Source organism: Ochotona curzoniae, unplaced genomic scaffold (assembly GCF_017591425.1).
Source record: "Ochotona curzoniae isolate NIBS_2020 unplaced genomic scaffold, NIBS_Ocur_1.0 scaffold_3835, whole genome shotgun sequence".
NCBI lineage: Eukaryota > Metazoa > Chordata > Mammalia > Lagomorpha > Ochotonidae > Ochotona > Ochotona curzoniae.
Genome location: NW_024467114.1, coordinates 88,739 through 116,528, shown reverse-complemented (window position 1 = coordinate 116,528; position 27,790 = coordinate 88,739). Strand labels below are relative to the sequence as shown.

Sequence of the window (27,790 nt, the reverse complement as noted above, 5' to 3'; positions counted from 1 at the left end):
AATGACTTGAACTAACAAATGGGTGGAAAGAAAAAGTGGCACTCATACAAAGTCAGGAGGCCAGAGTCACCCTGGGCTCACCCTCGAGTGTGCAGGAGTTCCTTCCTTCTGTTTATTTTTTTCTGTCCCTCCCACTCCAGATTTCTGTACTTTCTCTTGCAAACACCTAATGCTGGCCTCTCACTCCCCCAAAGAAAGTGCATCTCGATCCCATTCTCCAAGGAAAGACAGCTTCTCGTCTCCGTTTCAGAGTGTAACAGAGTGTGGCAGCCCTTGTTGCCTGCAGTCTGCGAACTGCCACCCCTGAGTCCTGTCAATGGGTCCAGCAGTGTCTTGTAGGTTAGTTGTCCTCAGGTGGGGTTGAGGACATGGTGAGCGTGCTGACCCTCAGACTGCTCAGTCAGGTACCTTGTCTAACGGGATAAGGTAACCTGCCGCCTTTAGCCTCACAAAGCAGATGAAGTTTCAGTTCCAGTAGTTTTTGGCCAAGATGTCCGCATTCTCATTTGGTGCCCCCCTCTCTGGTCCTACGAAGCAGAGATTTGCTCAGCACGATATCGTCCATCATCTGCACCCATGTCCCTCATTTCAGTGCCCAACTGTGCCACCCATAGCTCTGGTGGACCAGCGTTTCTGTGGGGGCTTTCTAGCAGTAGAAATAGTAGCAGAGCACAAAGTTCAGGAAAATGAGCCTCCTTTGGATGTAGAAGTTTTGACCTTGCAATTTTCCAGTCTAATACATTTTCACTCTGTAATCGTGAACTATTTTATTAAAACTCACAATTGGTAAATCTTAGTTCAGAAGTTAGTCATCAAAGCAAGATCTTTTGAGCTAGTGTTTGTGCATCAATCATTTATCTAGCACATATAATGCTCTCCATTGCTGCTCCGCTGAATTACTTTGTAGAAGATGGAGTGATTTTGATACCACACTCACTCCCTTCCTCCACAGGTACTGAATATGCTTTAGTACATTGGGCTGACAAGAAGAAAATGCAGCAGGGCTCGAGGGTTACAGAGCCGTAACCTGCTCCCCCTGCTGAGATCTGGTTCCTTCTCATTGCAAAGAAAGCAAAGCAAAGCTGCATGTTTTTTCTTTTTTAATATTTAATTTTTATTGGAAAGTCAGATATACAGAGAGGAGGAGAGACAAAGAGGAAGATCCTCTGTCCACTGATTCACTCACCAAGCGACCATAATGGCTGGAGCCATGCCAATCCAAAGCCAGGAGCCTGGAGCCTTCTCTAGGTCTCTCACGTGCGTGCAGGGTCCTAAGGTCCTGGGCCATCCTCGACTGCTTTCCCAGGCCACAAGCACAGAGCTGGATGAGAAGTGGGGTGGCTGGAATTAGAACCGGCGCCCATATGGGATCCCGGCATGTGAAAGGCAAGGACTTTAGCCTCTAGGATACTGTGATGGGCCCTGCACATTATTTCTTGCTGTCAGGGCCTGCTGACCACAGCTGTGTAAAGTGATGAAAATCTCCTGTATGTCAGTCCCATCTTTCCTTTTCCAGTCAAGGACAACGTTGTAATGCAAGCTGTGCTGTTCCAAATTGCAGTGACTCACAAACATCAACTGACTTCTACCGGAGGGTCCAGAGTAAGTCAATACTTCCATACCTGCAGCCACCCATGGTGATGGTGGGTTTTGTTTTGGGGCCAGGGAGGGTTGGGCAAACTCGAGTCCTATGTAGAAATATTCCATGGAGGCAACAGCACTCCGTCTCCCCCTGCAGGGATGCAGTGAAAGAATGCCTCGTCCCCCTCCTTTTCTGAAATAAAAAAAACTGACATTAAATGTTTTCAAAATGCTTCCTACAAATTGGAATGCTTCCCAGTGGAAACAGCCTTCTGTCTCTCACTGTGGTCATCTTAGTCCTTTGCTTAGTTCTACTGAGTGAGTGTACAGCAGGGAAATAGCAAGTGTTGTATTTTAAAAGATTTATTGAAAGGCAGAGACAGAGAAGGTAGAAGAGAGAGGAATGAAGGGAAAGCAAAGTGTACATATGCAATGGCTACAGCTGGACCAGTCTGAAACCAGGACCCAGAAAGGCAAAGCACCTGGACCATTTTCTTTACTGCTTTCTCAGGTGCTTTTAGCAGGGAGCTAGATCCCAAGTACAATAGCCCAGACATCCACTGGTATCTATATGGTAAGCCAGGATTGAAGGCAGCCACTTAGCCCTCAGTTCACAATGCTGGCACCTATTTACTACAATTTGAAATGGATCTTTGTGGGCCCAGCGCCGTGGCCTGGCGGATAAAGTCCTCACCTTGAATGTGCCTGAAATCCCATATGGGTGCCGGTTCTAATCCTGGCAGCCTGCTTCCCATCCAGCCCTCTGCTTGTGACCTGGGAAAGCAGCCGAGGACTGCCAAAAGCCTTGGGCCCCTGCACCCATGTGGGAGACCTGGAGGAAATTCCTGGCTCCTGGCTTCGAATAGGTGTAGCACCAGCCATTGCGGTCACTTGGGGAGTGACTCTTCAGACGGAAGATCTTCCTCTCTCTCTCTCCTCCTCTATCTATATATCAGATTCTGCAATAATAAAAAAAAATCTCAAAAAAAAAAGAAACGGATTCTTTGTGAAAAACTCAGAAATTCAGATTCCTGTGTAGCTTATTTATCAACGTCAAAGCCCAGCAGAGCTCAGTAACAAACTCTGTGTGTTATTTTCATTGTTCTGTTTTGTGTGGAGTGTTTCTGCTGGTGATGTTACAATTTGCACTTCAAAACTGCACAGGGCAGTTACAGAAAGCAGCTTCTCCCTTTCCACTTGAGCCAGAGGCAGCAGCTGAGCCATTTCTATGCTTGGGCCTTTCTGGTGTGTCAGCCTGTGCTCACAGCAAGGCGCACTGCCTTCCAGGGCAAGCCAGGTTCTTGCCTTTCTCCAGCACTAGGAATCCCCACAGGGAAGAGACTTGTGTCTCTGCTCAAACCCAGTACCGACCAGCACTCTGTCAACGCTTGTTAGCTGGAAGAAACGGCACTGACACATTTCCCTCAACAGTGAGAGATCCTTACGTTCTAAATATGTAACAATAAAGCCAACTCACCCAAACTGTTAAAGCAATCCCACGGGGACCCCAGTGCAGTGGAAGGTAACCCCAGCAGGACCCTAAAGGGGGGCAGATTGTAACTCCAATGTGACCCTAAAGGGGAAAGGACACCTACCCCAGTGGGACCCTACTGCCATCTAACAGTGGAAGCGGAGAAGCTAACTTAACCAAAACTCTGCTGCAGCACCGGGCACAGCACGCCCAACAGAGGAGACTGACGCTGCTCCGTGTGCTTAATTTGAAAAAATAAAAATAAAAGGGGGGGGGACTAAGAATAACACGGAAAACGGGGTTGGGGAGGGGAGATTGCGACTCCTCCTCCGACCTCCCTCCTCCCCGCGGCGATGAATGGGAGGGAGCGGCTTCCTCCGTTCCCCCAGAGGCTCCGGGCAGGGCTCGGACCGCTCGGAAACCTTTCCCGGCGTTTTCCTCAACACGCCACAGGCAGCGCAGGCGGCGAGGCGGCAGCGGGAGCGCCGCGCGGAGGCTCCTCCTGTGCCCGGCGGCCGCACACCGCTCCGCTTCCGCCACAGGACGCAGCGCAGGCCCGAGGGGCGGCGGGGCCAGAGAGGGCTCCGCGCCCCCGCGCGTCCCCGCCGCGCCCCCACGTGCCGGCGACGGGCCCCGCCGCCAGGCCCCGCGCGCGCGCCCAGGCAGCGGCCCGGTGCGCGCAGAGCAGCCGCGGCCCGTGGCGCCGGCGCGGCGGGGCTGCGGAGGGGCCGGGCCCGCCAGAGGTTTGTCCTCGCGCGAGCGCCGTCCGCGGCCGGCGCCGGAAGCGCGCGATGGGCGAGACCGTCTCCAAGAGGCTGAAGCTGCAGCTGGGAGGCGAGGCCGAGATGGAGGAGCGGGCGTTCCCCAACCCCTTCGCGGACTACGAGCCCGCCGCCGCCGCACTCGCCTCCGCGGCGGCCGAGGGCACCGGCTGTGCTCGGCCGCCGCCCACCGCGGACGAGCCCAGCCTGCCCTTCCACCCCGACGGGAAGGTGAGCAGGGCCCCGGCGGCTGTGGGCGTCGCCTGGCCGCGTCCGCGCGCGCCACGGGCGTTGGGCTGCGCTCCCGCGGACGTTGGGCCTCCCGGCTGCGGCGCGTGGCGCCCACGCAGGGCGCTGTCCAGAGTGGCGCGGGTGCAGCGCTGGCCCGGGTGCCGCACCCTGGGCTTGTTAGCCCCACCCTGGGCTCTGAGGCGCAGGGCACCCCGCTGTGAGCCCTGGGTGTCCGCGGCCGGGAGTGGGTGCAGCGCGGCTGAGGAGAGCGGAGTCCGAGGGGAAGCCGGGCGTCAAGACAGGCGGCCGCGGCGCCGCGTCTTGCGGGTGCTGCCCTCAGTGGAATGTTGAGGTTAAGGCACAGAGCCGAGGTTGTTGGCAGAGGGGGTCTGCAGGGGAGCCCCCAGGCCTCTCCGAGTGGATGCCCAGCTGCGGCATCCCACGGCATGGCGAAAGGAAGGCCCCGCGGTATCCTGAAGCCAGGCACCTGCCTCTCACTGGTGGCCCGAGGCCGGGAGAGGCTGCTGCCTTGCGGCTGAAGGCGGCGAGAACCGGCCGCTACACTTGGGTCAACCTGTTCCTTGATTACGTGAGGTGCAGGGGCTACTCCTGGAGCTGAGCGAGTTAGGGCGGTGTTGTGTTGTTTTTCAAGTGCTCTTAGTGCAGAATAATCCGTGGCCAAAGCTGTGTGATTCTGGCACCCGTTTGGGGCATCTGGATAAGTGCCCGGTTGGAAAGAGAGCCTTGCAGATGGGGATCCAGGTATCCAGGTGTGCGTGCGCTTGCGTGCGTGCTTGTTGATCCAACCTGCTGGCCTCTGAGATGGTGCCCAGGGTTGCGCACTGTTTTGTGTTTGAAAAGGGAAAAGTTGCCCCAAGTAAGAAGGGGATTTTGAAACAGCCTTAGGTTGGAAAATGTGACCCTAGGCAAACAGCGTGTCTCAGTTCTGTTGGTTCTTCCACGTGGTTAAAAGCAGGTTTCCTGCCCCGCAGGGTATCAGTGCATCTGATAAGTGGGTCACTTGCCTGCAAACCCCCTGGTGTCTGTAGGACTTCATTAAATGTCTCTTCAGTCGTACTGCTCTGAATTCATTGGTTTTCCTCCAAATTTCTACCATTTTCATATGCATAGGTCTGTTATATTTGATCTCTCTCTAGCAAATGTTTAAATATCCGTCATTCATTCTCATTACTCGTTGCTGCCTCTGTACTGTCCTTGGAGTGAGGGGCCAGGGCAGTGTCCTGTGAAAGATGGATGAATGAACTTGGGGCAGTCGCCCCAGGTGGTGCTAGCCACCAGGTGAACAGGGAAGGCATGTGAGGCTCTAGAGCAGTGCTTTAAGCATCGCAGAAGGAGGTAAACGCTGGCTCGTCTCAAAACGTTCTGGAATTGTTTATCTCCATTTTATATTCAGATGTAATTTCTAATTTATTTGAAAGAGTTACAGAGAGGGAGAGGCAAAGGGAGAGAGCCCCATCCACTGGTTCACTCCCCAGATAAGCACAGCAGCCTAGAATAGGCCGGACCAAAACTGGAGCCTGGCATTCTATAAAGACACAGTAACAGGACCTGGATTTAAAGTGGAGTAGGCAGGACTCCAGCCAGCACCCATATGGAGTGCCATGTAACAGGCAATGGCTTAAGCATATGCACCACAGTGCTACCCCTACGTTTAAATTTTTTTAATGTTAGGAATAATGTTAAAAAATCATTTGTTCTAATGGACATGAAATTGAGGATTTTGTGAGTTGAATTGTGTCATCCTATATTCCAGACTGATCGAAGTTCTCACTGTTAGTTGATAAAGACTACTTAAAATCTACCAATACAGTGAGAGCTTGTTACTAAGTATTCTCTCGGTCACTCACTTTATCTCGTTGTAGTTGAGCTGTGTAAGTGTGTGCCCTGGTCTTCTGACCCACTCTCCAAGCTCTGACTCCTACTTCTTCTGGAAGGAGACTTTTGTGACATCTTTCACAGTGTTAGTCCAAATATGAAAAGCAGTGGACCAGTGTGGTAGTGGTTTTACTTGAGCAAGGGTGTCTGCAGCTGTTTACTAACAGTCATTCTCTCTGTTCCTTCAGGATTTGGAGGCTGTCTACTTCTCGGCAGTTGTGCTGAGCTCTACCAGGTTGTGTGTAGCTGCAGCCTTCGGATGTCGGAATGCAGTTCTTTGGCTAGCTCTATATCAGCTTTATCGGCTGCATCCTCGCAGCCGCATGCAGAGCCTCATGGAGTGATTGGAACTTCATGTTAACCAGGCTGAGACTGGAGCTGTGAGATTGTCTTATAGGAGGGAAAGGGAGCTCAAAATGTTAAGGAACACCAGATGCCTTGGGGCGAGAGGGCACTCTGGGGAATGCTTGTCAGGTCTCTGTTGCCAGGTAGAAACTCTCGCACCACCGTGCAGGCACAAGCTGTCTCACACGGCATGAGAGTTAGCTTAGCTCCTGGTTGTGGCTGTGGGTGTCTCATACAGCCACAGTTGTAGGAAGGCTGACTGGCAGTAGAATCATTTTTACATTCATTCTTGTGGTGGTGGCCAGTGTCATCAACCGTCCTTACCCTCAGGTTCTCACCACACAGGTCTCTGGGTGTGGTGCCGTGTGATATAGCTGCTGGCTCTCCCAGAAGACCAGATATTCTTGAGCACCAAGGTAGAAGCTGCAGTGGTGTCATTCCTTCTCTGTTCTGTTAATCAGAGCAGGACAAGGAGTACATCTGGCCTGTATGGCTACACAGAGTCTTGATGTTGCCTGGAGGCTTCTGCTGTGATGCTACACTGTGGGGGCTTGCTAGAAGTGAGCCCTTCAGAGCTGTGCAGTGTGTGTTACAGTGAGACTATGTCAGGAGTAACAGTCTGGCACAGGAGAAGAAAGAGGATGATGTATTTGGGTGGTCCTTGAAGGACATGGCAGAGACTTGGAAGCATAGCACTGCATCATGAGATAGAATGTGAAAGGACTGGAGAAGATGGCACTGGAAAGGCAGCGCAAGTTGCAAGTTCTGAGGAACTCAGTTTAAAGTATTTTATGAAGAAAGTAGAGTCAGGAAGACTTTGCCTTGGTGTGTATAATTGGCATAATCTGGAGACATTTGAAATGCTTTAATAGTTTAAGGTTTATTTGTTGGAAAGGCAAGGTGGCACAGAGAGAATCGTCCATCTACTGGTCACTTCCCAGATGGCCTCAACAGCTTGGGGCTGTTGCAGGTCAAAGCCAGAAACCTGGGATTGTCTCCCACATAGGCTTCAGGGTCCCAAGAACTCGGGTTGTCTGCTGCCTTCCCAATTGCACTAAAGGGAGCTGGGCTGAGTGGAGAAGCAGGGCCTGAACCCTGGCAGTTTAAACCAGCACTCCAGTATGGGAGTTCAGTTAATGGTAGCTACTAATTGTTACACATACTATTTTTTATATAATAAGATAGAATGACAGTCTCTCAGCTTTCTATTATCTGTGGAGTACAGAAACATTACTTTCCACATGCTTAGGGAAATGCTTTACCTTCTCTGCCTCCCTCTGGAGATGAGAGAATTGGGGTGCAGGTGCATATGAGCATATCTCAGATTGCCAGCACTTGTGGATTTATAAATCCCATCCCACAACCTTCCTCACCTGCTTCATCATGGATGGTCAGGGAACAACCAGACCCCTTGAGATGTCCAGTTGTACCAAATGCTGTTGTCCACCCCAGCCTCAGCAGAATTTCACCTTGCATTTGTTGTGGGGCTTTAGGTTCACACATCAGTGCTTGAAACCTCCAACAGGAGCTCTGACATTTAACTCATGAGTGCCAAGGGCTCACCAAGATTTTCATTTATCTCCCCTGCTCATTTGTTGACAACATGATTGTTTTAAAATGGTTGAGTTCTTACTTATAAATATCCCCAGTGCTTGCTGCTAAGCTAGGATCATAGCAGTGTCTTAAAAAGAGGCCACAGCATCCATGAATTGATTGCCTTTACTTAATTTTAAGTTATCTTAATTTTGAATGACTAGGAGGGTTCTTTTTTAAAGATTTGTTTATTTTACTCGAAAGAGTTACAGATAGAGAGGAGGATATATAGAGAGATCGCGATCTTCCATCTTCTGGATCATTCCCTAAATGGTTGTGAAGGCCCAGCTGGCAATCTGAAACCAGGAGCCCAGGTTGTGCCCCAGTGGGGGCACATGCGGGTTGAACTACCAGTTATAGCTACAGTATCCAGCTAGTCATAAACATTCTTAAAAGTCTTTTTTGCAAAATCAGGAAAGCCCAAAATACCTTTGATCCAATCTGGTTTTTTTTAGCAACATTACTTCTGAGGTTGAGAATGTCAAGGATTCCTTAGTCCTGGCTTTGAAGAAGCCAGCTGAATGAAAGTCAGTGCTGTTGTCTTTGGAAGCCTGAGTGCTTGGAGAGTATGCTAGGATGTGCACACCGGGAAGCTTGAGTCGGCTGAAGCATAATTTTAGTGTTTGGGACAGTTGGGTAAAACTTTCATTGTGGTTGGCAGCTTTCTAGTCCAGGTCTGTGGCTGTCATCCTGTAAAGGCAAACCCCATAGGCTGGTGACTAAAGGCTTCACTTCAGTTCAAGGATTGAGTGTCACTAGGTTCCTATGAATTATATTGATAGTTGTTCACAAGTCTTGTAGAAAACACCAACTCCTGCAGACTGGAAGGGTTCAAGCATTGTAAGAGCCTTTCTTGTACGTAACCATTCATTATTGGTCAAGTTCCCTTCATAATGCTTGGTGTTAGGGAATATATTTGGCAGGTATGTCAATGCTTTATTGGCATAGTTATGAGTCTTCCCGGTGTCTGGGGCAGAAGTTGGAAGGGTTGGAGGTTATGGAGACCAGGAATGGCTGGGCAGAGTTTGCAGTGAGTTAAAGCATTAAATCCAGATTGGAGCAATTCCGTTGCATTGGAGTTAGTGCTGTTTTTATTTCAATGTGTTCTTTTTCTTATTCCTTCAGATTCATTTCTAGGACCATGCTACATGCCCCTATTTTAAGAGAGATTCCTTTTTAGAAGTGTTTAACACTTCATTTTTTTACTTTTTAAATAATCTTTTTTATTATTATTACCATCATCCTGCGATACAGCTCTATAGGCCCTGGGATTTCCCCTACCCTTTCCCCAAATCCCCTCCCCCACTGAGTTCCCCCATATCATTACAACAGTATAGTTCCTCACAAACAGTCATAAGTCCATCATTGCAGGCATGGACAATGGCAGAGTCCAGTATCCCATTGTCATGACACGTCCTACAGTTTCACTGGGAGTCCATGCTCGATCCGGAAGTAGAGATGCACGCTGCACCGTATCCTCACATCTGGACATGTCAGTCTCCACTACAGTCACTGTAAATCCCCCCAAGTAAAAAGGCATGAAACAAAATCAACAATAGGAAGAAAAAATAGGAACTTACAGCACCATGAAGTTAAACAACATGCTACTGAATGACTAATGTGTCGCTAAAGAAATAAAAAAGAAAATCAAAAACCTTCTTGAAGAGAATGATGCTATTGTATAATCTATGTGTCAGTGAAGAATTTAATGAGAAAAAATATTTTGAATAAATGAAACTAAAAACATAAAAATCTATGAAATGTAGTTTCTGCTGATCTTTGTTGGTGAAATGTATCCTGTAGGCAACAAATAGATGAGTTTTTTAAATACAGTCTATAATCTACAACATTTGATTAATATGTTTAAGGTGGTAATTTGTTCCTGTCATTTTAAAGGATTTAGGTGTTGTACCAAGATGTATGGTAGAGGAACAAGCCGGAGAGAATCAGGACTGTTGTAAGTTCTCAGTCAGGATTTGCATGATCAAGTCTGGTGAGAAAGCCCCTCAGTGCAGTTACTCTGGAAAAGGGTCAGTGCAGCCTTCGAGACTGAGAACACAGAACTGTAGTGTCAGTATTAGCAATTGGAGAAGCTCCGCCCGTTTCTGATTTCCCTGTGTTGTCTAAGCTTTCTGCCATCCTTTTTAAAAGTGCCTGGGTTTTTTACAGTGATAGGAAATTCCTCTTAGACATCAGCTTTTTTGGCTGTTGGGTTGTGGAAGCTATGGATTTATGATTTTGGAAGCCTTGTTCTGGAGATTCTTCAGATACCAGTCAGTGACTGATGGGATTCTGGGTTTGAGTGTTCAGCCAAGTGACCGAGTCATCCTTGTAGGAAGCTGGACGGAACTACAGTTCAGGTGAGCTTCATTTTGATAATTGGCTTCAGCCATTCCAGAATGTCATTTGAACGCTTTCTCAAAACATTCATCACAGCTTTGGTTAGATTTGGTCTATATTCTTGGATCTTATTCCACTCGTTAACATTTTCAAATGTCTGAGCTGTGGCCTTATAAAGATCCTTTGCCACCTGGCAGTTGTCAGTTTGTTCTGCGTTAATGACTTTGTCAAAACCCTATAGCAGGTTATTTCCTTTCAGTCTCCTCAGAGACTAACATGGCTGGCTAGTAAATATCAGAGAATCCTGCCTTGTAAGTTTGAATGTTTAAATCAGATTCTTTAGCAAGGCCTGTAGGGTCCTGGGTCTCCACACACCTGTCCTCTCCTGTTTCCCGGGATTGTAGCTTCTCGCCATTCAAATACAATGAAATCTCTCCAGAACCTACAAAGTTGAGGATTTTAAAGTAACTCTTATAAATACACTTTTTTTAAAAAAAGATTTGTTTTTATTAATTTTTTTTATTGGAAAGCCGGATATACAGAGAGGAGAGACAGAGAGGAAGATCTTCCGTCCGATGATTCACTCCCCAAGAGAGCTCAACGGCCGATGCTATGCTGATCCGAAGCCAGGAACCTCTTCCGGGTCTCCCACGCAGGTGCAGGGGCCCAAAGCTTTGGGCCGTCCTCGACTGCATTCCCGAGCCACAGGCAGGGAGCTGGAAGGGAAGTGGGGCCGCCGGGATAGAACCGGCACCCATATGGGATCCCGGGCATGCAAGGTGAGGACCTTAACCACTGCACCACTGCGCCACCGAGCCGGGCCCCTTATAAATACACTTAATGAAATAGAATATCCTTTCAGTGAATGAAAAATTAGGAAATCTACAGGGAAGTAGAAACAAAGAATCATATAGTTTGATATTAATAAATATGAGGTCTTGGGGGCCAATGATACTCCATGTTGGAGCTCCAGTTCCGATCGGATTTTCTGTTCATGTGCCGGGGAAGGCAGCAGATAATTGCCCAAAAACCCAGAGGGAGCTTCAGACTGCTGGCTGTCACCTGGCCCAGCCCTGAGCAGTGGCCATTGGGTGTCACGCAGCACAAGGCAGATCTCTTTCCATGTCTCCCCTCTCTCTGTCACTGTGCATTTGAAATAAATATTTTTCTAAAAATAAATGCAGAAGCTCTTCAAAAAGTTAATTTGGAGCCCAACACGGTAGCCTAGCAACTAAAGTCCTCACCTTGCACTTGCAGGAATCCCATATGGGTGCTAGTTTTAATCCCGGTGGCCCCAGTTCCCATCCAGTTTCCTGTCTGTGGCCTGGGAAAGCAGTAGAGGGTGGCCCAAAGCCTTGGGAACCTGCACTCGCGTGGGAGACCCAGAAGAGACTTCAGGCTCCTGGCTTCTTATCAGCACAGCTCCAGCTATTACATCCGCTTGGGGAGTGAATTGGCAGACAGAAGATCTTCCTCTCTGTTCTCTCTGTATATCTGACTTTCCAATAAAAAAAAAATAAGTCTTAAAGAAAAAAGTTAATTGGAAACACATTCTGAAAAAATGGAATGTTTCCTCACGCTAGAGGAGCCTGTCAGCTGTAGGTTGCAGGTGAATTCCTGAGGTTCAGTGAAAGCGGCTGTGAAAATCCTCACAGTGCGGAAACATAAAAGCATTTTCTCTGCAGTTCCATACAGGGAATTCCATTGTGTAAGTCGATAATTTGTCAGAAAGAGGTAAGAGTCTTAAATTTGTGCCTAGTAATAGAACCTCAAAGTACATGAAGGCAAAACCAAAGGCAGAAGTGAAGGTAGATAAACTTTGCAGCTGCCATCGGTGCAGTTCTCGGCCGTTCACACAGCAGCCTAACACTGAAGAACTCTGCATATTTCTCTTGGAAAAGAGCAGCAGCAGTTAGAACTCCTTTCTGCTTTGCTGCTAGAAGCCTTGGGACTTGAAAAAAAAGTCTTCTTTGTTAATCTAGTATGAAAACATTTTCACTGGGATTTCCTCAAATCACTGTGTCCCACATTGTTGCCCTTGTATGAAAGTATATGAATAATTTTGTGTCTATCCCTGTATTGTTAAATTATTTTGTTAGATTTCTGATACAGTATGCAAATGATTCCCCTGTATCTTTTTTCTTTTCTTTTTTTGTACATTTTATTTGAGAAGCAGACAGACACAGCCTTCATCCACTGTTGACTCCTCAGATTCCTACACTGCCAAAGCCTTGAATTCTGTCAAGGTCTTCCATATGGGTGGCAGGAACTCAATTGCTACCTGCTGAGTCTGCACTGTAGGACCCGGCATCAGGGGCAGAGTTGGGCATGGAACCAGGGTTCTCCAATGTGGGACCAGGCATCTCAAATGCTAGGCTCAGCACTGCTCCTGCAAGTTCCGATGGTCCTACTGAGGAGTTAGAGTTCATGCGAGCATTCTCTCATTCGGCCCTGAAGAAGCACCAAGAGGGATCGGGGAAAGAACTTCTACCCTTGTTGTCTGTAGAGCTTAGACTGTCAGTTAAAGTGTTTACTGCAACGTTATGCTTTTCTTGTACAATTTAAAGTTGTGTCTTTTGATCCTTAGATCATTCAGAATTTCACAAGACAAATCCAGACCAAAATCAAAGATCTTCTACAGCAAATGGAAGAAGGCTTGAAGACAGCTGATCCCCATGACTGTTCAGCATACACTGGTTGGACAGGTGAGCCTGTGAGGTGTCGGCCACCAATGTGGTTTACCTGTGTTAGGAAAGCATTTCTCTTAACAGTGAAGTTTGGTCCCCTTTAGGTGAAATCTTAAATTGTGTCATTTCTGATGAGATGCTTTGGAAATTTGTTTCTAATTAAATGCTTTCTCCTGAAAGTTGAACTTTAGTATGTAGTGTGTCATATCTTAGTGTGATGTTGATTTAACATGAAAATGTGCAATAAAAGTAGACTGGCCCAAGGATCAGTTTCCTGCTGTAGTTTTATGGGGTTTTGTCTGACAGTCTCAGCGGCTTCTCTGGTCAGTCCTTGGACTGCTAACTGTGCTGCTTGTGATCATTTGGCCCGTTTGTCTACGCTAAGGGGTGTTGTTTCTGTTTGGATTACAGTCAAGTAAGCTGCTCATAGTTTCAAGCTATCACTTGAAAAACCTAAGTTCAGAATTAATTTGTCTACATCAGTATTTTTTGTTTAATTAACTCATTTATTTGAAAAGTAGAATTAAGAGGGACCCAGCACAGTAGCCTAGTGGCTAAAGTACTCACCTTGCATGTGTTGAGATCCCGTATGGGTACCAGTACATATCCTGGCTACTACACTTCCCTTCCCTGCTTGTGGCCTCAGAAAGCAGTAGAGGACAACCCAAAGCCTCTACCTGGGTGGGAGACCTGAAAGAGGCTCCTGGCTTCTGACTTTAGATTAGCTCAGCTCTGACCACTGCAGCCACTTGAACAGTGAATGGATGATCTTTCTCTCTGTCTCTCCTCTCTGTAAATCTGCCTCCCCAATAAAAATAAGATAAATCCTTACCAAAAAAATAATAATAATAAGGGGAGGAAGGAAGGAAGAAAAGCAGTTAGAGAGAGAGAAGAGGAGAGAGTCAGGGAGAAATTTTCATCCCCTGATGACTACAATAGACACAGTTGGGCCGAGCTGAAGTCAGAAATCAGGAGCTTTTTCTGGGTCTCCCATATGAGTAGCAGGGGCCCAAAGTAGTTGGGCCATCCTTTGCTGTTTTCCCAGGCACATTAGCAGGGAGCTGGATTGGAAGTGGAGCATCTGAGATGTAAACCAGCACCTGTTTGAGATGCAGACATCACGGGTAGTGGCTTAACGTACTGTGCCACAATACCAGCCCCTGTACCAGTCTTTATATTATGCCACTGGGCCTGGAGTCAGAGTACTATGTATAGAAAAACGAAAGGTTAACAGCAGGTCTTGTTCTCGGAGCTCAGACTGAAATCAGATGACATTCTAAGGACAGTTTAGGTGTGAATTTGGAGACTTTGCTGCAGTATTTGAATTATTTTTCCCTGTTATGAATACTGTATATATTAGAATTAAATATTTCAAACTTAAAGACTGAGGAAGACATGGAGCCAGTCCACTTACAAGCAAAAGAAGTGTATGCTAAATGTAAAAAACACAAACCATAAGGAAAGATACCACAAATATGGTAGTTCCTTTTCTCCCAAGACATCTTTTACTGAAATTGTTGGCTTGTTGAAAAGAGGTTTTAACTCACTTGCTAGGTCCCAGACTGGTGTGAGGTCATTTGAGAGCTTCATTAAACTAAGGCTACTTCCATTGGGAACCCTGGGCTGGGAGTCTGAGTCTCTTACCTGGACCTGTCTGCTGCCGTCCTAGGGAGGTGTAACACTGTGGGATTTCAGGTAGAATCCATACCGGGGCTGTGTCACGTGGTGGTAAGACCCAGGTGGCTGTGACTGTGGCTCTCAGGGCAGCTTTCCTTCCATGGCAGATGCAGAACAGGGTGTTTGTCCTGTGGGAATAGAGACATGGAAAAGTTGGAAAAGCTGATGGATTGAAAGATACCCAGTTATTTGAAGTCGCTTTTTTTCTAAGAGCACAAGGAATTCCCTGTGACTTTAAGTCAGCTGGTGTCTGTCTTGAGAAAACACTCCTTTGTCTGGAATTGTCCCTGTCTTTGGGGTTGCAGTTACATGGGACAACATTCACAAATGATTCAACTTCAATTTGGGTTGGTCAACTGGACCTCAGGTAGGCCGTTTGTAGCAGGAAAATTTAAAGCAGAATCACAGAGGTGCTGCCAGCAGGTGCAGTGTGAATGAGTCAGACCACTGTGCAAGGCCAGGTATAAACGGCCCACCATGCCTCAAAGAGTTTTGTTTCCAGGAGCTCTTATATGCCTTCCCAGTGAATCTTACAGGAAAGTTACCTGGGAAGAGAATCCATGTGAGACACAGCAGAGCAGCACCTGTCCTTGGAAGAAGCTGCTTTACCAGGTCTAGCAGAGGAAGGGAAAATGAACCCAAATGGCTGGGCTCATTGTGGTTCCGAGGCATTGGCTGAGGTTCACAGGGGACTGGGACCTAACCGCCCATGGGCTGTGGCTGTGCCTCTCCCAGCCCCACACAAAGCCTAGCACTGCCCTGGCAGGCTTGTTTGCCACAGTCCCTGCCAGCAAGTGCAACACGCTCACCCTAAAGCAGTCTGTCACTTACTTTACAATACTTAAGTCATTTTATTTATTCATTTTCATTTTATTTAAAAGGCAGAAAGACATTTCTATCCGCTGTTCTCTTCCCCAAATGCCTGTGACAGTCAGGGCTGGGCCCTGGCTGATCTCCCACATGGGGAGAGGGCTAAATGCTTGAAACATCATCTGCTGCCTCATAGGCCACTCTTCAGCAAGAACTTGGATTGCAAGTGAAGGTGAAACTTGAAGCAGAGTCTGCGCTATGGGATGTGGGCACCTCAAAAAGCAGGATAAGATATCAGTTTGAAAATAACCTCTGTCAGAGCAACATGGATTCTGCTGATTGATGAGGACACGTGGGTAGAAGCTTAGTGACATCTTGATGGTTTACAGAAAGTTTGTGGGAGTTAGTGTCCCAATGATCAGTTTACAAATGGACACAGATGGTCTCAAGGAGGAAATAAGCATGTTGAAGATGCCATCCACATGCATGTGCAAGGAAAAATTCACCTGTCCGTGCCTTTGTCAAAGAGGACCAGCCAAACCCATAGAGTTGTAGCATGGTTCAGCTTACCCAGCTTTGACCACAAAATAAGTGGAGCAGAGTTTTTGCTCTGTGAGAGCCACATCAGCTGCAGGCAAGAACAGAGCTGTAGGTCCCACTGTGAACAGGTGGGATCAAGATCCTGAAACACTGCTTTCCAGAATTGGAGCAGGAGACGAAATGGGGCTTTAGCAGAACCATCTCATCGTCAAAGCGGTGGCTACTGACAGGGAGCAGTGGCCCAGTTAAAACAAGAGCGCTTAGCAGCCTTTTCAGGGGATGCTTGAGGTATCTTGCTTGTTGACTTTCTGAAGGGCTGAAAAACAATAATGGAGTGTTTTGAGAAGGTTATACAGAACGAAGGGAGAAAACAGTGGGGAAAGTTTCTTCAGACACAGTCCTTTGCCACAGCTTTCCTACTCAACCTCATGAGAATATTGATGGAAAATCATTAGGCATCCACCTTGCAATGGATATTTTGCTCGTTCTGGCTGGTGTTTATTTTCTCATCCTAAAAAAAAAAAATCTTTTGGACCACTGTTGTCATGCCACAGGGAAAGCTCCAGCCCATGTTGCTAGTACCCATCCCCCAGAAGGGTCCCCCACTCCACACTGGCTACTGTGCCTCTATTCCAGCTCCTGACAGTGTTTCTGGGGAGGCAACAGATGGGCCTAGTCCTTGGAACCCTGCCACCCGTCTGGGAGAACCGGATGGAGTTCCTGGTTACTGAGTTTGACCTGTCCTGGCCTCTGCTGTTGTAGCTGTTTCAGGGAGTGAACCAGCAATAGTTCTGTCTCTCTCTCCTTTGTCACTCTGCTTTTCAAGTAAATACATCTTTCTTTTAAAAAGTCCTTAAAGGACATATTCCCAGGACCGTGGCTCTTTAAACGTAGACTAAATGGCTGCTGTCATCATGTACAAAAGAGTATTTAGGGATGTTTGGTGAACAGTGAAGGCACCACATAGACTACCCGTGTACTGAAGTACCTGAATTTAGGCTCCAGCTCTGCCTCTGTTTCCACTTTCCCTAACCCTGTAATGTAGATCCTGGGCTCCCTGCCACCCATGTGGGAGACCTAGGTGAAGTTCCTGACTCCTGCCTTCAGCCTGACCTGGGAGTGAATCAGTGAATCAGAAATGTCTGTCTCTGTCTATCTGCATATGTCTTTGAAATAACATAAATACATGTGTTAAAGTGTCTTAACTTGATGGAGCTGATCTTGAAAAAAGTGAAGTTTATACACTTTTATTTCTTTCTTCTAATTCCATTTTTCTACAGACTTTCTGAAGTCCTTGTGTGTGTCTGTATTAAGAATGTATGTGCGACAGTGTGTGTTCCAGGGTTAGGGTTCACAGAATGGCCAGATTTAGCTGCCTGTTGTTAAAGGTTTCTGAGTCACCCAGGAAGCATTTGTTCGTTTGAAATTTGTAGGTATGCAACTGTTTTTTAGATGTTTATAATTTACACTTTTAAATGTAGCAAGCATGCATTCAAGAAAATAATTAACAGCTTATATAGAGTAATTTTTTTTTCTCAGAGCTTCTAAATAAGCTGCTGCTTGTCTGAACATCTTCAAAGAGTAGATAATGAGGAAAAAAAGACTTTCCTTCCAAACGTTAGAAGATGTTAGGGTTAATTTGTAAGAGAAGCAGGGTATTCTGAGTAGAACTGAAGAAAGAAGAAATTACATACTTACAGTTCTTCAGTGTGAAATGGGATGGCTGGGGAGGAGATAAATTGTGGCCTCCACCCCGTCATATGGCGGCAGGTTGGTGACCCCGCTATGATTTGAGAATTGTGGAGTGGAAGAATTAGGAAGAAGAAACTATAAAATCCAGAAATGTAATCAAGCAGTGTGCAATAACATTGCAAGAACTGATTCTGTGAGGAAAGGGATACAAGGGAAAGAAATAAGACTGGGAAGGGGAGATGAGGAGTGGTCTGGCTCCATCTAGGCGTGGGAAAGTTTAGATCAGTCTAACAGCCAAGGTAGCCAAATCTGTGTTATGCCTTTTCCATCCCGATTTTCTTTTTTTCTTGTTTTGCATTTTTAAAAATTATGTTATTTATGTGACCGAGAGAGACAGGCAGACAGACAGAAAGGTCTTCTATCTGCTGGTTCACTACTCAGATCCTCAGGTGGCTACAGTAGCTGGGGCTGGGCCCTGTTGAAGTCAGGAACCAGGAGCTTCATCCAAGTCTCCAAAGTGGGAATCCCAGTATATAAGCTATTCTCTGCTACTTTTCCTAGACTATAAGAAGGGAACTGGATCAGAAGTGGAGGAGCCAAGATTCCAACTAGCTCCCAGTTGGGATGCCACCATGATGCCAGCCTTGACTGTTCTTTCCTTAAAGAAATACATGTAATATTATTTATGTTACTCCTTAAAAAACATTAAGTTTTGTAGATGATTATTTTATGTAATTAGAGAACAGTGCCCTGGAAGTGAGAAGAAAACACATTCATGCTTTTCTTGTGGGGCTGGGGGATTACCCCAGGCATAGCCCTTTTGTACTTGCAGTTGCACCGGGTCACCTGTGACCAGACCTATCTGCTCCGATCCCTGGATTATGTGAAGAGAACCCTTCGGAATCTGAGCGGCCGCAGAGTCACTTTCCTCTGTGGAGACGCTGGGCCCCTTGCTGTAGGAGCGGTAGTTTATCATCGACTCAGAAGTGATTGTGAGTCCCGGGAATGTATCACAAAGTGAGTTTCTAAAACTACGTTTCTCTAAAATCTCACTAAGTTTTTGCTTTAGTTTAGAAAGGTAGTTAAAGTGGAAATTCATGTTTGGTTTGTGAGCTGATACAAATAGATCTCTTCAGGAAGTGAAGAGGTGTGACATTGGGCTTGTATGCTTTGTGCCCAAGTGTGGATGTGCCTGTTTGTGGGAATAAAAAATATGTCTTTGAATAGTTCTAATTGTTTTTCCTAAGCATTTCTTAAATTGCTCCCATGTCTTAGACCCACTGTGTAATAACAAAATTCATCTTAGATTCAACCATGATGTAATTAGTTGGGTATGTGAATTGATGGGAGCTTAGGGAGTGTGAGCATTTTGCTTCTGTTCTTACTCAGAAAGACAGAAATCAGGACTCACCTGGCACATGCTGATCAGTTGGGATTTGTTCAGACACAGAATGACTGATAATTTCCAAACACTGGTCCTTTAAAAATGTTTTTAAAGGTTTATGTGTCTGTTTTTGAAAGAGCTACAAAGGGGACAGGAGGTGGAGGGAGAAAGAAAATGACCTGGTCTCCACTGGTTTGACTCCCTCAGTTGTCTGTGTTGGCCTGCACTAGAGCAGGCTGAAGCTGAACTTCCCCTGGTCTTCAGGTGGGTGGAAGGTACAGAAGCACTTTGGCCGTCTTAGGCTGCTTTCCCAGGCCATAAGCAGGGAGCTGGATGGGAAGTGGAGCAGCTGGAACACAAACCTGGTACCCATATGGACCACTTGCATTGCAGAGAGGGGATTCACACACTGTACCACAAAGGCAGTTATTTAGTTAGTTAGTTAGTTAGTTTTCTAAATCACTTGCTTCTAATTCTGGATTTCAAAAAGAGGTATCCTCTATTATATGGATTAGAGTGAAAACAAGGTAGAATGTTGTGCTTTAATTTGATATTTGTAAGGAATTAGTAAAGTGGAAGTGTTTGGGAGTTTATTTGAAATCACATTTTTGGGGCTGTTGCCTTGCTCAATAGGCTAATCCTCCACCTTCAAGTGCCCACATGGATGCCTATTCATGTCCTGGCTGCTTTATTTCCCAATCATCTCCGTGCTGTGGCCTGGGAAAGCAGCGGAGGATGCTTTATGTCCTTGGGACCCTGCATCCATGTGGGAGACCCAGAAGAAGCTTCTGGCTTCGAATAAGCTCCAGCATTTGTGACCTTTCAAGGAGTGAACCAGTTGCTGGAAGACCTTTCTCTGTGTGTCTCTCTATTTAAATCTACCTTTCCAATAAAAATAAATGAATCTTTAAAAAAAGGAACTTGCCTTCAAGTTTAAGGATAAGGAAGTAATTCCTGAAGTGTCACAGTGATTCGCTTCTCTGTTGGTTAGACTTCTTCAGCTGCACAGAACTGTTGTGAGCCAGGACTCAGACCTTCCTGATGAGCTGCTGTACGGGCGGGCTGGCTACCTGTATGCCTTGCTGTACCTCAACACAGAGATTGGCCCTGGCACTGTGTGTGAGTCAGCCATTAAGGAGGTACTGTGTGCTCTGCTTCCCACTCAGACTCATTTCTAACATATTTCATAAAAGGGTTTTTTTCTAGTAACATTCTGAAAGTTGTATCTCTCTTTGTCCTTGATTTCCTTGGCTGTTTTTCTTTGAGAAAGTGTAGAATGTTTGTTTCCTGCATGGATGCTGGGCTCCTGCACTGTCCCAGGCATGCATCCTTACCTGTACAGCCAGAGCAAACTCACAGCCCTCCTCCCAGTTGGCTTCATGGTGCTCCCCCGCTGACTGCATTCTGGTGAGCCAGGATTGCTGTGTGCTGCTGGAACCCAACACACAGTAGTCCACTGAGACAATGAAGGGGCATGTACTATGATGCACACATGGCCTGTGGCCACAACACACAAGATGTTCTCAGATCCAGCTGGACTCTTCAGCCACAGCAGACTTCCTTAGCCTTGCTCCTGTGAAGCCAGGCCCTCCAGCTTTTCTGAAAGATGGACTTGGTTATCTTTGGGGGAACGATTGTAACAGAGTCAGCTAGAGCAGTGTTCTCAGGAAGCTTCTCTACATTTCAGTAAACTTCATGTGAAGAAGCTGGGCAAACTCAATACTGTTTTCTACTCTGGCACTGTTTTTTCCTCCCCTGTACTTATTGTGAGTAACCTAAGCTCCTGACAGCTGCTCTGCCTCTGTCCCTGTCCCTTTCACTGTCTGCCCCTGCCTGATGTGGACATGCTTTCAGTGGTGATTAAACTGGGACAAGATGTATGCAGGTATTTTAAACTGATGCTGTCTCGTTGTCTTTGTAGGTCGTCGATGCTATCATTGAATCAGGTAAGGCTTTGTCGAGGGAAGAAAGGAAAGCTGAGCGCTGTCCCCTGTTGTACCAGTGGCACAGGAAGCAGTATGTTGGCGCAGCTCATGGCATGGCTGGAATTTACTATGTGTTGATGCAGGTGAGTGTGGAGACTGTGAGACCCTAGGATGAGTACACTTCAGGAAGTATATAGAAAATGGGTTTAAAAGCTAGGTTTGGAGTGGGCATTTGGTCTCACAAGTTAAGACGCCTGAATCTCACATCAGAGAACCATGATTCCATTCTTGGATGTAGCCCCTGACTCCAGCTTCCTATTCGCACACACTGGGAGGCAGCAGATGATGGCTCAGTACTTGGGTCCCTGACAGCCAACTAAAAATAAGATTGGGTTTCTAGCAGCCAGCTGCCATCTCAGCCAGTGGTCACTATGCATATGTGGGGAGTGAACCAGCAGATGGAAACACTTTCTTGTCTGCCTCAAATAATTTGTTTAAAGTAATTTGGCTATAAAAATACTGAAATGCATATATAGCATTTTTCATAATACACATTTTCCATAAACTTTTTGAAAACCCCTCATGTATTAACCATTTAACAATGCATTAGTTTAAATGTGAGGTTATTGCTGGGCTGGGATCTTGTCTCAGGCATTCCACTTCTGTGGAATTGGTTGCTGACAGCTCCACCAAGAACTCAGGGGCCTCACCCTACATATTGCCACGTGGCCCTTTTTATTTGCCCTTTTCTAAAAGCTGAGATTTTTGTTACTTTGTAAGCTCACACAGCAGGAGTCAAGAAGCTGTCCTTGGGTAAGAGTCCAGCTGTCCATGTTGGTTAGCCTGACATCAGCACCCATGGTGCCTGAGACGGTTACCGAAGCTCAGGCTGTGGGGGTGTGGGTGCAGAGGGCGGCTGGGCCAGCCACCTCACGGGACCCTCCTGGGGTATCCCTCTGGCTCACCTGCTAGAAGCCACAGTGGAATTAAGTGTCCACCTGAGTACTACAATAGGTGTACGACTTAAGAGACCAGATGCCTACATCAGTTTGTAGCAAAATTCTGTTCAGACCATATCAATGTTTATGATTAAACAGGCCATGTTTATCAAAATTCTTATGTTAAAGCTACCCTCCCCCACTTTCTTATAAACCTACTGTGTTGTTTCCACATGGGAGGGAAATAGGCGGCTCATAGCCACCAGGACTGATACTACCTGGCCTGGTGTCAGGCTCTCTGTCACTGTCACAGAAGTGACTGTAGTGTGTCTTTGTTTCCAGAGTAACCAGAATTCTATGTCTCATTAAGAATGATTCTGTTTTTCAGGGAAGTTCAAAGGTTCTGTGTCAGAGTTCTCCAGAGAAACAAGACCAGTATAGGAGATACATACATGCACATGCCTGTATTGAGATGTGTGTGTACATGTGCAGATTATACATGAACACATGTGTAGGTGTGTGCACATGTGTGTATATGTATGTGTGCAGCCCATTAGCAGGGAGCTGGATGGGAAATGAAGCAGCTGGGACTTGAACTGGCACTCACATTGGATGCCAGCACCACAGATGGCAGCTTAAAAACCCACTGAACCCAGCACCAGCCCCAAGATTGAGCTTTCTCAAAATCTTTTGTGCTTCATGGCCTATAATTTTTTAAAATGTTACGTTTTCTAAGCATGTGTCAGAAAAAAGCACCTAAAGATTTTTTTCAGAGATTTTTCTAGTAGGTTTATATCTTTTAAAAAATTAAGAAGACTTCATGAAGTTTGAAAGCATTGATACCAATGCTTTGTGCTTAAAAACAATTGGCTTTTTCTTAAAGGGATGATGTTTTGGGGGCTGGTATTGTGACTGGTAAAGAAACCACCTGCAGTGCTGACATTTCATTTGGATGTCGATTTCCATCCTGGGTGCTCTTTACAATTCCCGCTTCTTGCTAATGACCTGGGAAAGCAACTGAGGAGGCCCAAGTCCTGGGACACTGCACCTGCATGAGAGTTCCAGATGAATGTCCAGGCCTGAGCTGGCCTATTCCTGGCTGTGGCAGCCATGTAAGAAGTGAACCAGCCAATGGAAGATCTTTCTCAGTGTCACTTGCTCTCTTTCCATTTTTCTTACTTTGTGTATGTGTGTGTGTGTGTCCGTCCGTCCGTGTCCCCTTCTCGTTATAGTTCTTTCTTTCAAATAAGTAAATGAAGAATGTCTTTGTTTAAAATTTTTTTTGGTTTTATAGAAGTAAGCATTGTGTTGTAGATTTTCTTTTAATAGAATAATATGACTTTTCAAGCAATATTTCATTTTGGGTTATAAGTATAATCTGTCGCCTCTGGGCATTTGCCATCCAAATGAAGACTAACTCCAACCTGGACTTCACGGTAATGCAGATTGGCCTCAGCTACCTGACGTGTCGCTTTGCCATTTGACTGTCACTACCATTTTCAAGGAATTTGTGCAGTGGCCTGAGACTCTAAATGTGTATGTGTTAAATGCCTCAGAATTAGTTAATATTTACCAAGTGTAATTTTAGTCTTAGTCTCTATAGCAAAATGCTAAAACAAGATTAGTAATACATTCTAATAGGTAGTATTGAATGAGAGCCATTGATAGCTGTTACTGCTATGGCACACAACTGTTTGGATATAAATGTATAGTGCTGGTTGTGTGCCTGGGGTGACTGAAGCCCAGCAGTTACATGTGGGCCAAATGGAGAAACCTGGAGGGAAGTCAAGGGTGGCGTTTATACAAAGTGAAGGAAGCCTGGCTTCTTTAAATCCAATCTTGTGACTGACTCTACAAAGATGGTGTGTGTGCAATGTCATTTCACCAGTCTGTTTTAGAAGATTGCAGGAAGAGTTGAAGCTGAAAATGGTCTACCTAACCAGATAATCAAAATGATTCTAATTTAAAATTACTCTAGTGTTCCAGGTAATTGAAATGATTCTCACTTTATTTGTGTTTTGTTCCATGTGGCTGATGCTTTATTGTGTTCTTGCTGATAAAATTATTTAAAGGAACAAACTGCAGAAAAAGTGTTTCTTTTTTGTTTGTTTACAGCCAACAGCAAAGGTAGACCAAGAAACATTGATGGAAATGGTGAAACCTAGTATTGATTATATACGCCACAAAAAATTCCGATCTGGGAATTACCCATCATCACTGAGCAATGAGACGGATCGACTCGTGCACTGGTGCCACGGAGCCCCAGGGGTGGTGCATATGCTGATGCAGGCATACAAGGTCAGTCCCTCGGTGACCCCAGATGCAGCTTCTGGGGGTACAGGTACACAGTCAGTCCCTTGGTGACCTCAGACCTGGCTCTTGGGGGTGCAGGCATACAAGGTCAGTTCTTCCGATACCCCAGACACAGCTTCTGGGAGGTGCAGGTACAAGGTTAGTCTGAATCATCTTATTTTTTATGACTAACTACAAAACATTATTCAGAGAAATTGTGGAAGATAATCTCTCCTGACATAGACCCCAGAACCGTTTAGTTCTTGACATCAAAAATATTTCAATGATGTAAAAAGATATGAACATTCAAGAAAATAACTTAGGGAGTTTTGGTTTTTGGCAAGAGCAATGAAACAGATTCTTAAACCAGGAGAATTTAATTTTGTACTTGGGGGATGGTTTGTTCCAATCCTACATCCCTGTTCTTGGAGTGTTAGTTCCCTGTACATCTGCATGCTTGTCCAGCAGCACCAACAGGACCCCTGGTTGCCACATGGAAGAGCAGCTGCCAGGAATAAGAGCCTCTTTTGGTTAGACTCTTTCTCACTTGAAAGGGGCTCAGCAGCCACAGCTGGGGTACGCGTGGACTGCCTGTGTTGGCTGCCAAGAGTGCCTTCCAGTCTGTGTCCGGGACATCAGGACTCTTGTGCCCTTCTCCTGGACAGTTGCCTTCTAGTCAGCTCTGCTGGTAGAGTCCCCTGCGGTTTCCACCACAACTGGACATGTGGGGAGCAGAGTGAGCCCCATGGTGCCCTTCCATGGCCTGGATCAGCTGCAGAACACCCTGCACACCTGTCCTGTCATGCAGAAAGGGTAAAGCACCCATCTGCTGTCCCGCAGACTGGAAAAGCTGGAAAATGAGGCTAAGGATGAATGTTTGGACAAAGTACAGAAAACAGTTTCATAGCCGACAAGTGTGTCATCTTCACAATGTGAATTTCAAAAAAAACTTCCTGCTTGGTGTGGATGGATACACGGCATCCCTTCTGCACAGCTGTCTGTCATTGTGGCAGCACTGGGGAACCACCTAGCTACATTTTCTTTCCAATCACTGAAGATTAAGTTAGAAGGTCTTGGGTTTATTAATGTCTGTTCTGAAAACGAGGTCAGAAGTGTTTGTTTTATGTAGTGACAAGCTTTCTCGTGTCCTGTACTGCTACATAAAGTTCTGAATCCTAAAGCTGTGATTATGATGGCATAAAGGTCCCAACTATTTGGGGGGGAAATTGGTATTTTTCACAAATAAAATTATTAGTTCATTCTAAGTTCATAAAATTTTCTTTGCCTCCCTTACAAGATGCTAATCCTGTATTGATGTTTGACTAGAAAATATTCTGTAATTGAACATGTAGTTTAAATGGTCTCAGAACAAAATCAAGTCTTTAACAACAATGTTGTTATCTTGAGGATTTTGTTAATTGTCAGTAACTTGCTACCAGATGACACTTTCACATCCCATACGTTGATGAAAACCCGTATCTGCTTTTGACTGTCTAGCAGTAAGTTAGGGTGATGGCAGCAAGTTCTACTATTTCAACTTACATTTTGAGTCCTAAGTCATTGGCAGTTTTTGTGGGTTTAGACACTGTACACTATTGCCCACACTTGGCAGAGCCAGTGAGCAGGTCTCAGATGCTGTACTGCAGCAGGGTAGCAGCCTTCTCCCCCTCTGGACCGCCTCAGGAATGCTCCCTCCCAAGGTGGAGCACTCTGAGCTCAGATAAGTATAGTTCTGTGTAAATGATCCTCCTGCTTTGTAGAGGGGTTTGAAACCTTCGAATGGCTTTCTTAGGGTGTGTTTTAGAACTAGTGGAAGGATTGTTTACAGACTGTATTTCCATCTTCCTCAAGATTTTGTCATGTCTTCATTGTAATAATCACTCATATAAATATACCAAAGTTTATCAGCTTGCTTGCAGTATGAGTAAGGTGGTGAAACATTCTTGTCTTTCTGTGGACATGCATTGTCATTTCTTTGGGGATGATGCTTAGCAATTGCTATTTCATTGTTTTTCTTTTTATAATTTGTATTTTATTTTTAATATTGTTGACATAGTTAAAAGAAATGCATGTCCATATGGGCCTTTTGTTAGGATGGGGAGGGTTGAGGTATGGGGGAAGGTGGATGGGACAGATGTTTCAGTTCTTTCCTATCTCCTGTGTCCACTTGGGGAAAAGGGAAAGGGGCTGCTCCTGGCTGTCCAACTGTATCAGTACCTGGGGATGGGAGACAGTCATTTGATAGCGCCTTAAGAGACCCCAGTGTGGGGAAGTATGTCCTGAGGGTATCATTTGAGTGATTTTGATAGTTCTGAGACTTTGTTGCACCAGGGTTGGGAAAATCTTGCCAAGGTCTGTTATCTGAAAGAGTCCATCTTGTTGCATCCACAGACCTAAGAACATGCTGCAAAGCTTGTCCAGGGGAATGATCCAACCTGTTCTGCTTTCCTTCCTTTGACAAGGCAGTTGACATCCTCTGCTGGCCTAGATGAGCTGGCTGTCATGTCCCCATGTGCATCTGGACATGCTGTCCACTACACAGGCATCAGCAACTAAGGAAGCTCAGTCCTAATGCATGCACTCTAAGGTCGGACCACAAACTTTGTGAATTTCCTGTGGCCAGGATTTGAGTCTCCAGTAATCTAGTTGGGGAGTCCCCTAAGTGACCTTGCCTGGGATGACCTCAGACTTGACTCTTAGGTGTGTCAGCCAGTACAGAATAAGGTTTAGTCTGTCACCAGCACCAGCCAATGCACATACCAGTGGATGCAGCTTGGTCAGTTCTACCTTAACCCCATATCTCACATGAACCAACAGGTACTATGGCCCAGCCCAACCAGGCTGCCACAGACCTGATCCTTAACATATATTAGTGAGTACTCTGGCCCAGTTAGGGCAATACTCAGTAACTCCCACCAGGCTCACCCCCAGCCCTGGTTTTTGTATGTACCAGCCTGTGCTATGGCCTAACTCAGCTCATCTCCTATCCCATACAGTAATCATGCATACCCTTGGGTGTTACAGCTTAGCTCACCCAACTTGCTCTGACTTTTATGTGCACCATTGGGAGCTGCAGCCTAGTGGGGGAGTGCCATCAGTTCACCTACCAGGCCCACTCCCAGCCCTGAATTGTACCCTTGCCAGGGGATACTGTGATCCAGCCTGAGTTACCCCCAGTCTTAGTACTTGACAGCAAGTGTTCTGGCCTAGCCCAGCCTATCTTACCCCCAGATCTGGCTTTAATGTGAACCAGCAGGTGCTGTGGTCTAGCCCAGCCCATCATGTATCCATCCGGGCTTGTGCAAATGTGAACAAGTACTGGAGCCTAGCCCACTCTGACATATCCCCAGACCCAGCCCACATGCATGCCAGTGGATGCTGCATCCTTGCCCAGCCTGATCAGTCTCTCTCACACTTTGGCTCTCACACACACCAGGGGGAGCTACAGCCTAGTAGGGGAGTCCCCAAAGTTCTCAGGGGCCCGTTCCCAGCCCCATATCTTATGCCTGCCTGAAGGTGCTTCAACCCAGCCTGGTCTGGCCTGCCCCCAGTCTCAACTCTCAATGGCAGGTGTTGCAACCTATCCAAGCCCAGCATGGTCCACACCCCATTGCCGGCTCTTGCATG

The 27,790-nt window shown here is 46.3% G+C and overlaps 1 protein-coding gene across 1 annotated transcript in view; it reads left to right on the top strand.

Annotated features, from left to right (window-relative positions):
- Window positions 1-3,797: 3,797 nt before the first annotated feature.
- The window catches only part of LANCL2 (LanC like 2), a 34,551-nt gene continuing 10,558 nt past the window's right edge, over window positions 3,798-27,790 (top strand). Inside the window, exons 1-6 of the mRNA XM_040964619.1 lie at window positions 3,798-4,044; window positions 12,806-12,923; window positions 18,434-18,641; window positions 20,000-20,147; window positions 20,930-21,076; window positions 23,987-24,169. Coding sequence (XP_040820553.1) covers window positions 3,844-4,044; window positions 12,806-12,923; window positions 18,434-18,641; window positions 20,000-20,147; window positions 20,930-21,076; window positions 23,987-24,169 — 1,005 coding nt within the window. The 5' untranslated portion in view covers window positions 3,798-3,843. The remainder of the gene's footprint in view (window positions 4,045-12,805; window positions 12,924-18,433; window positions 18,642-19,999; window positions 20,148-20,929; window positions 21,077-23,986; window positions 24,170-27,790) is intronic.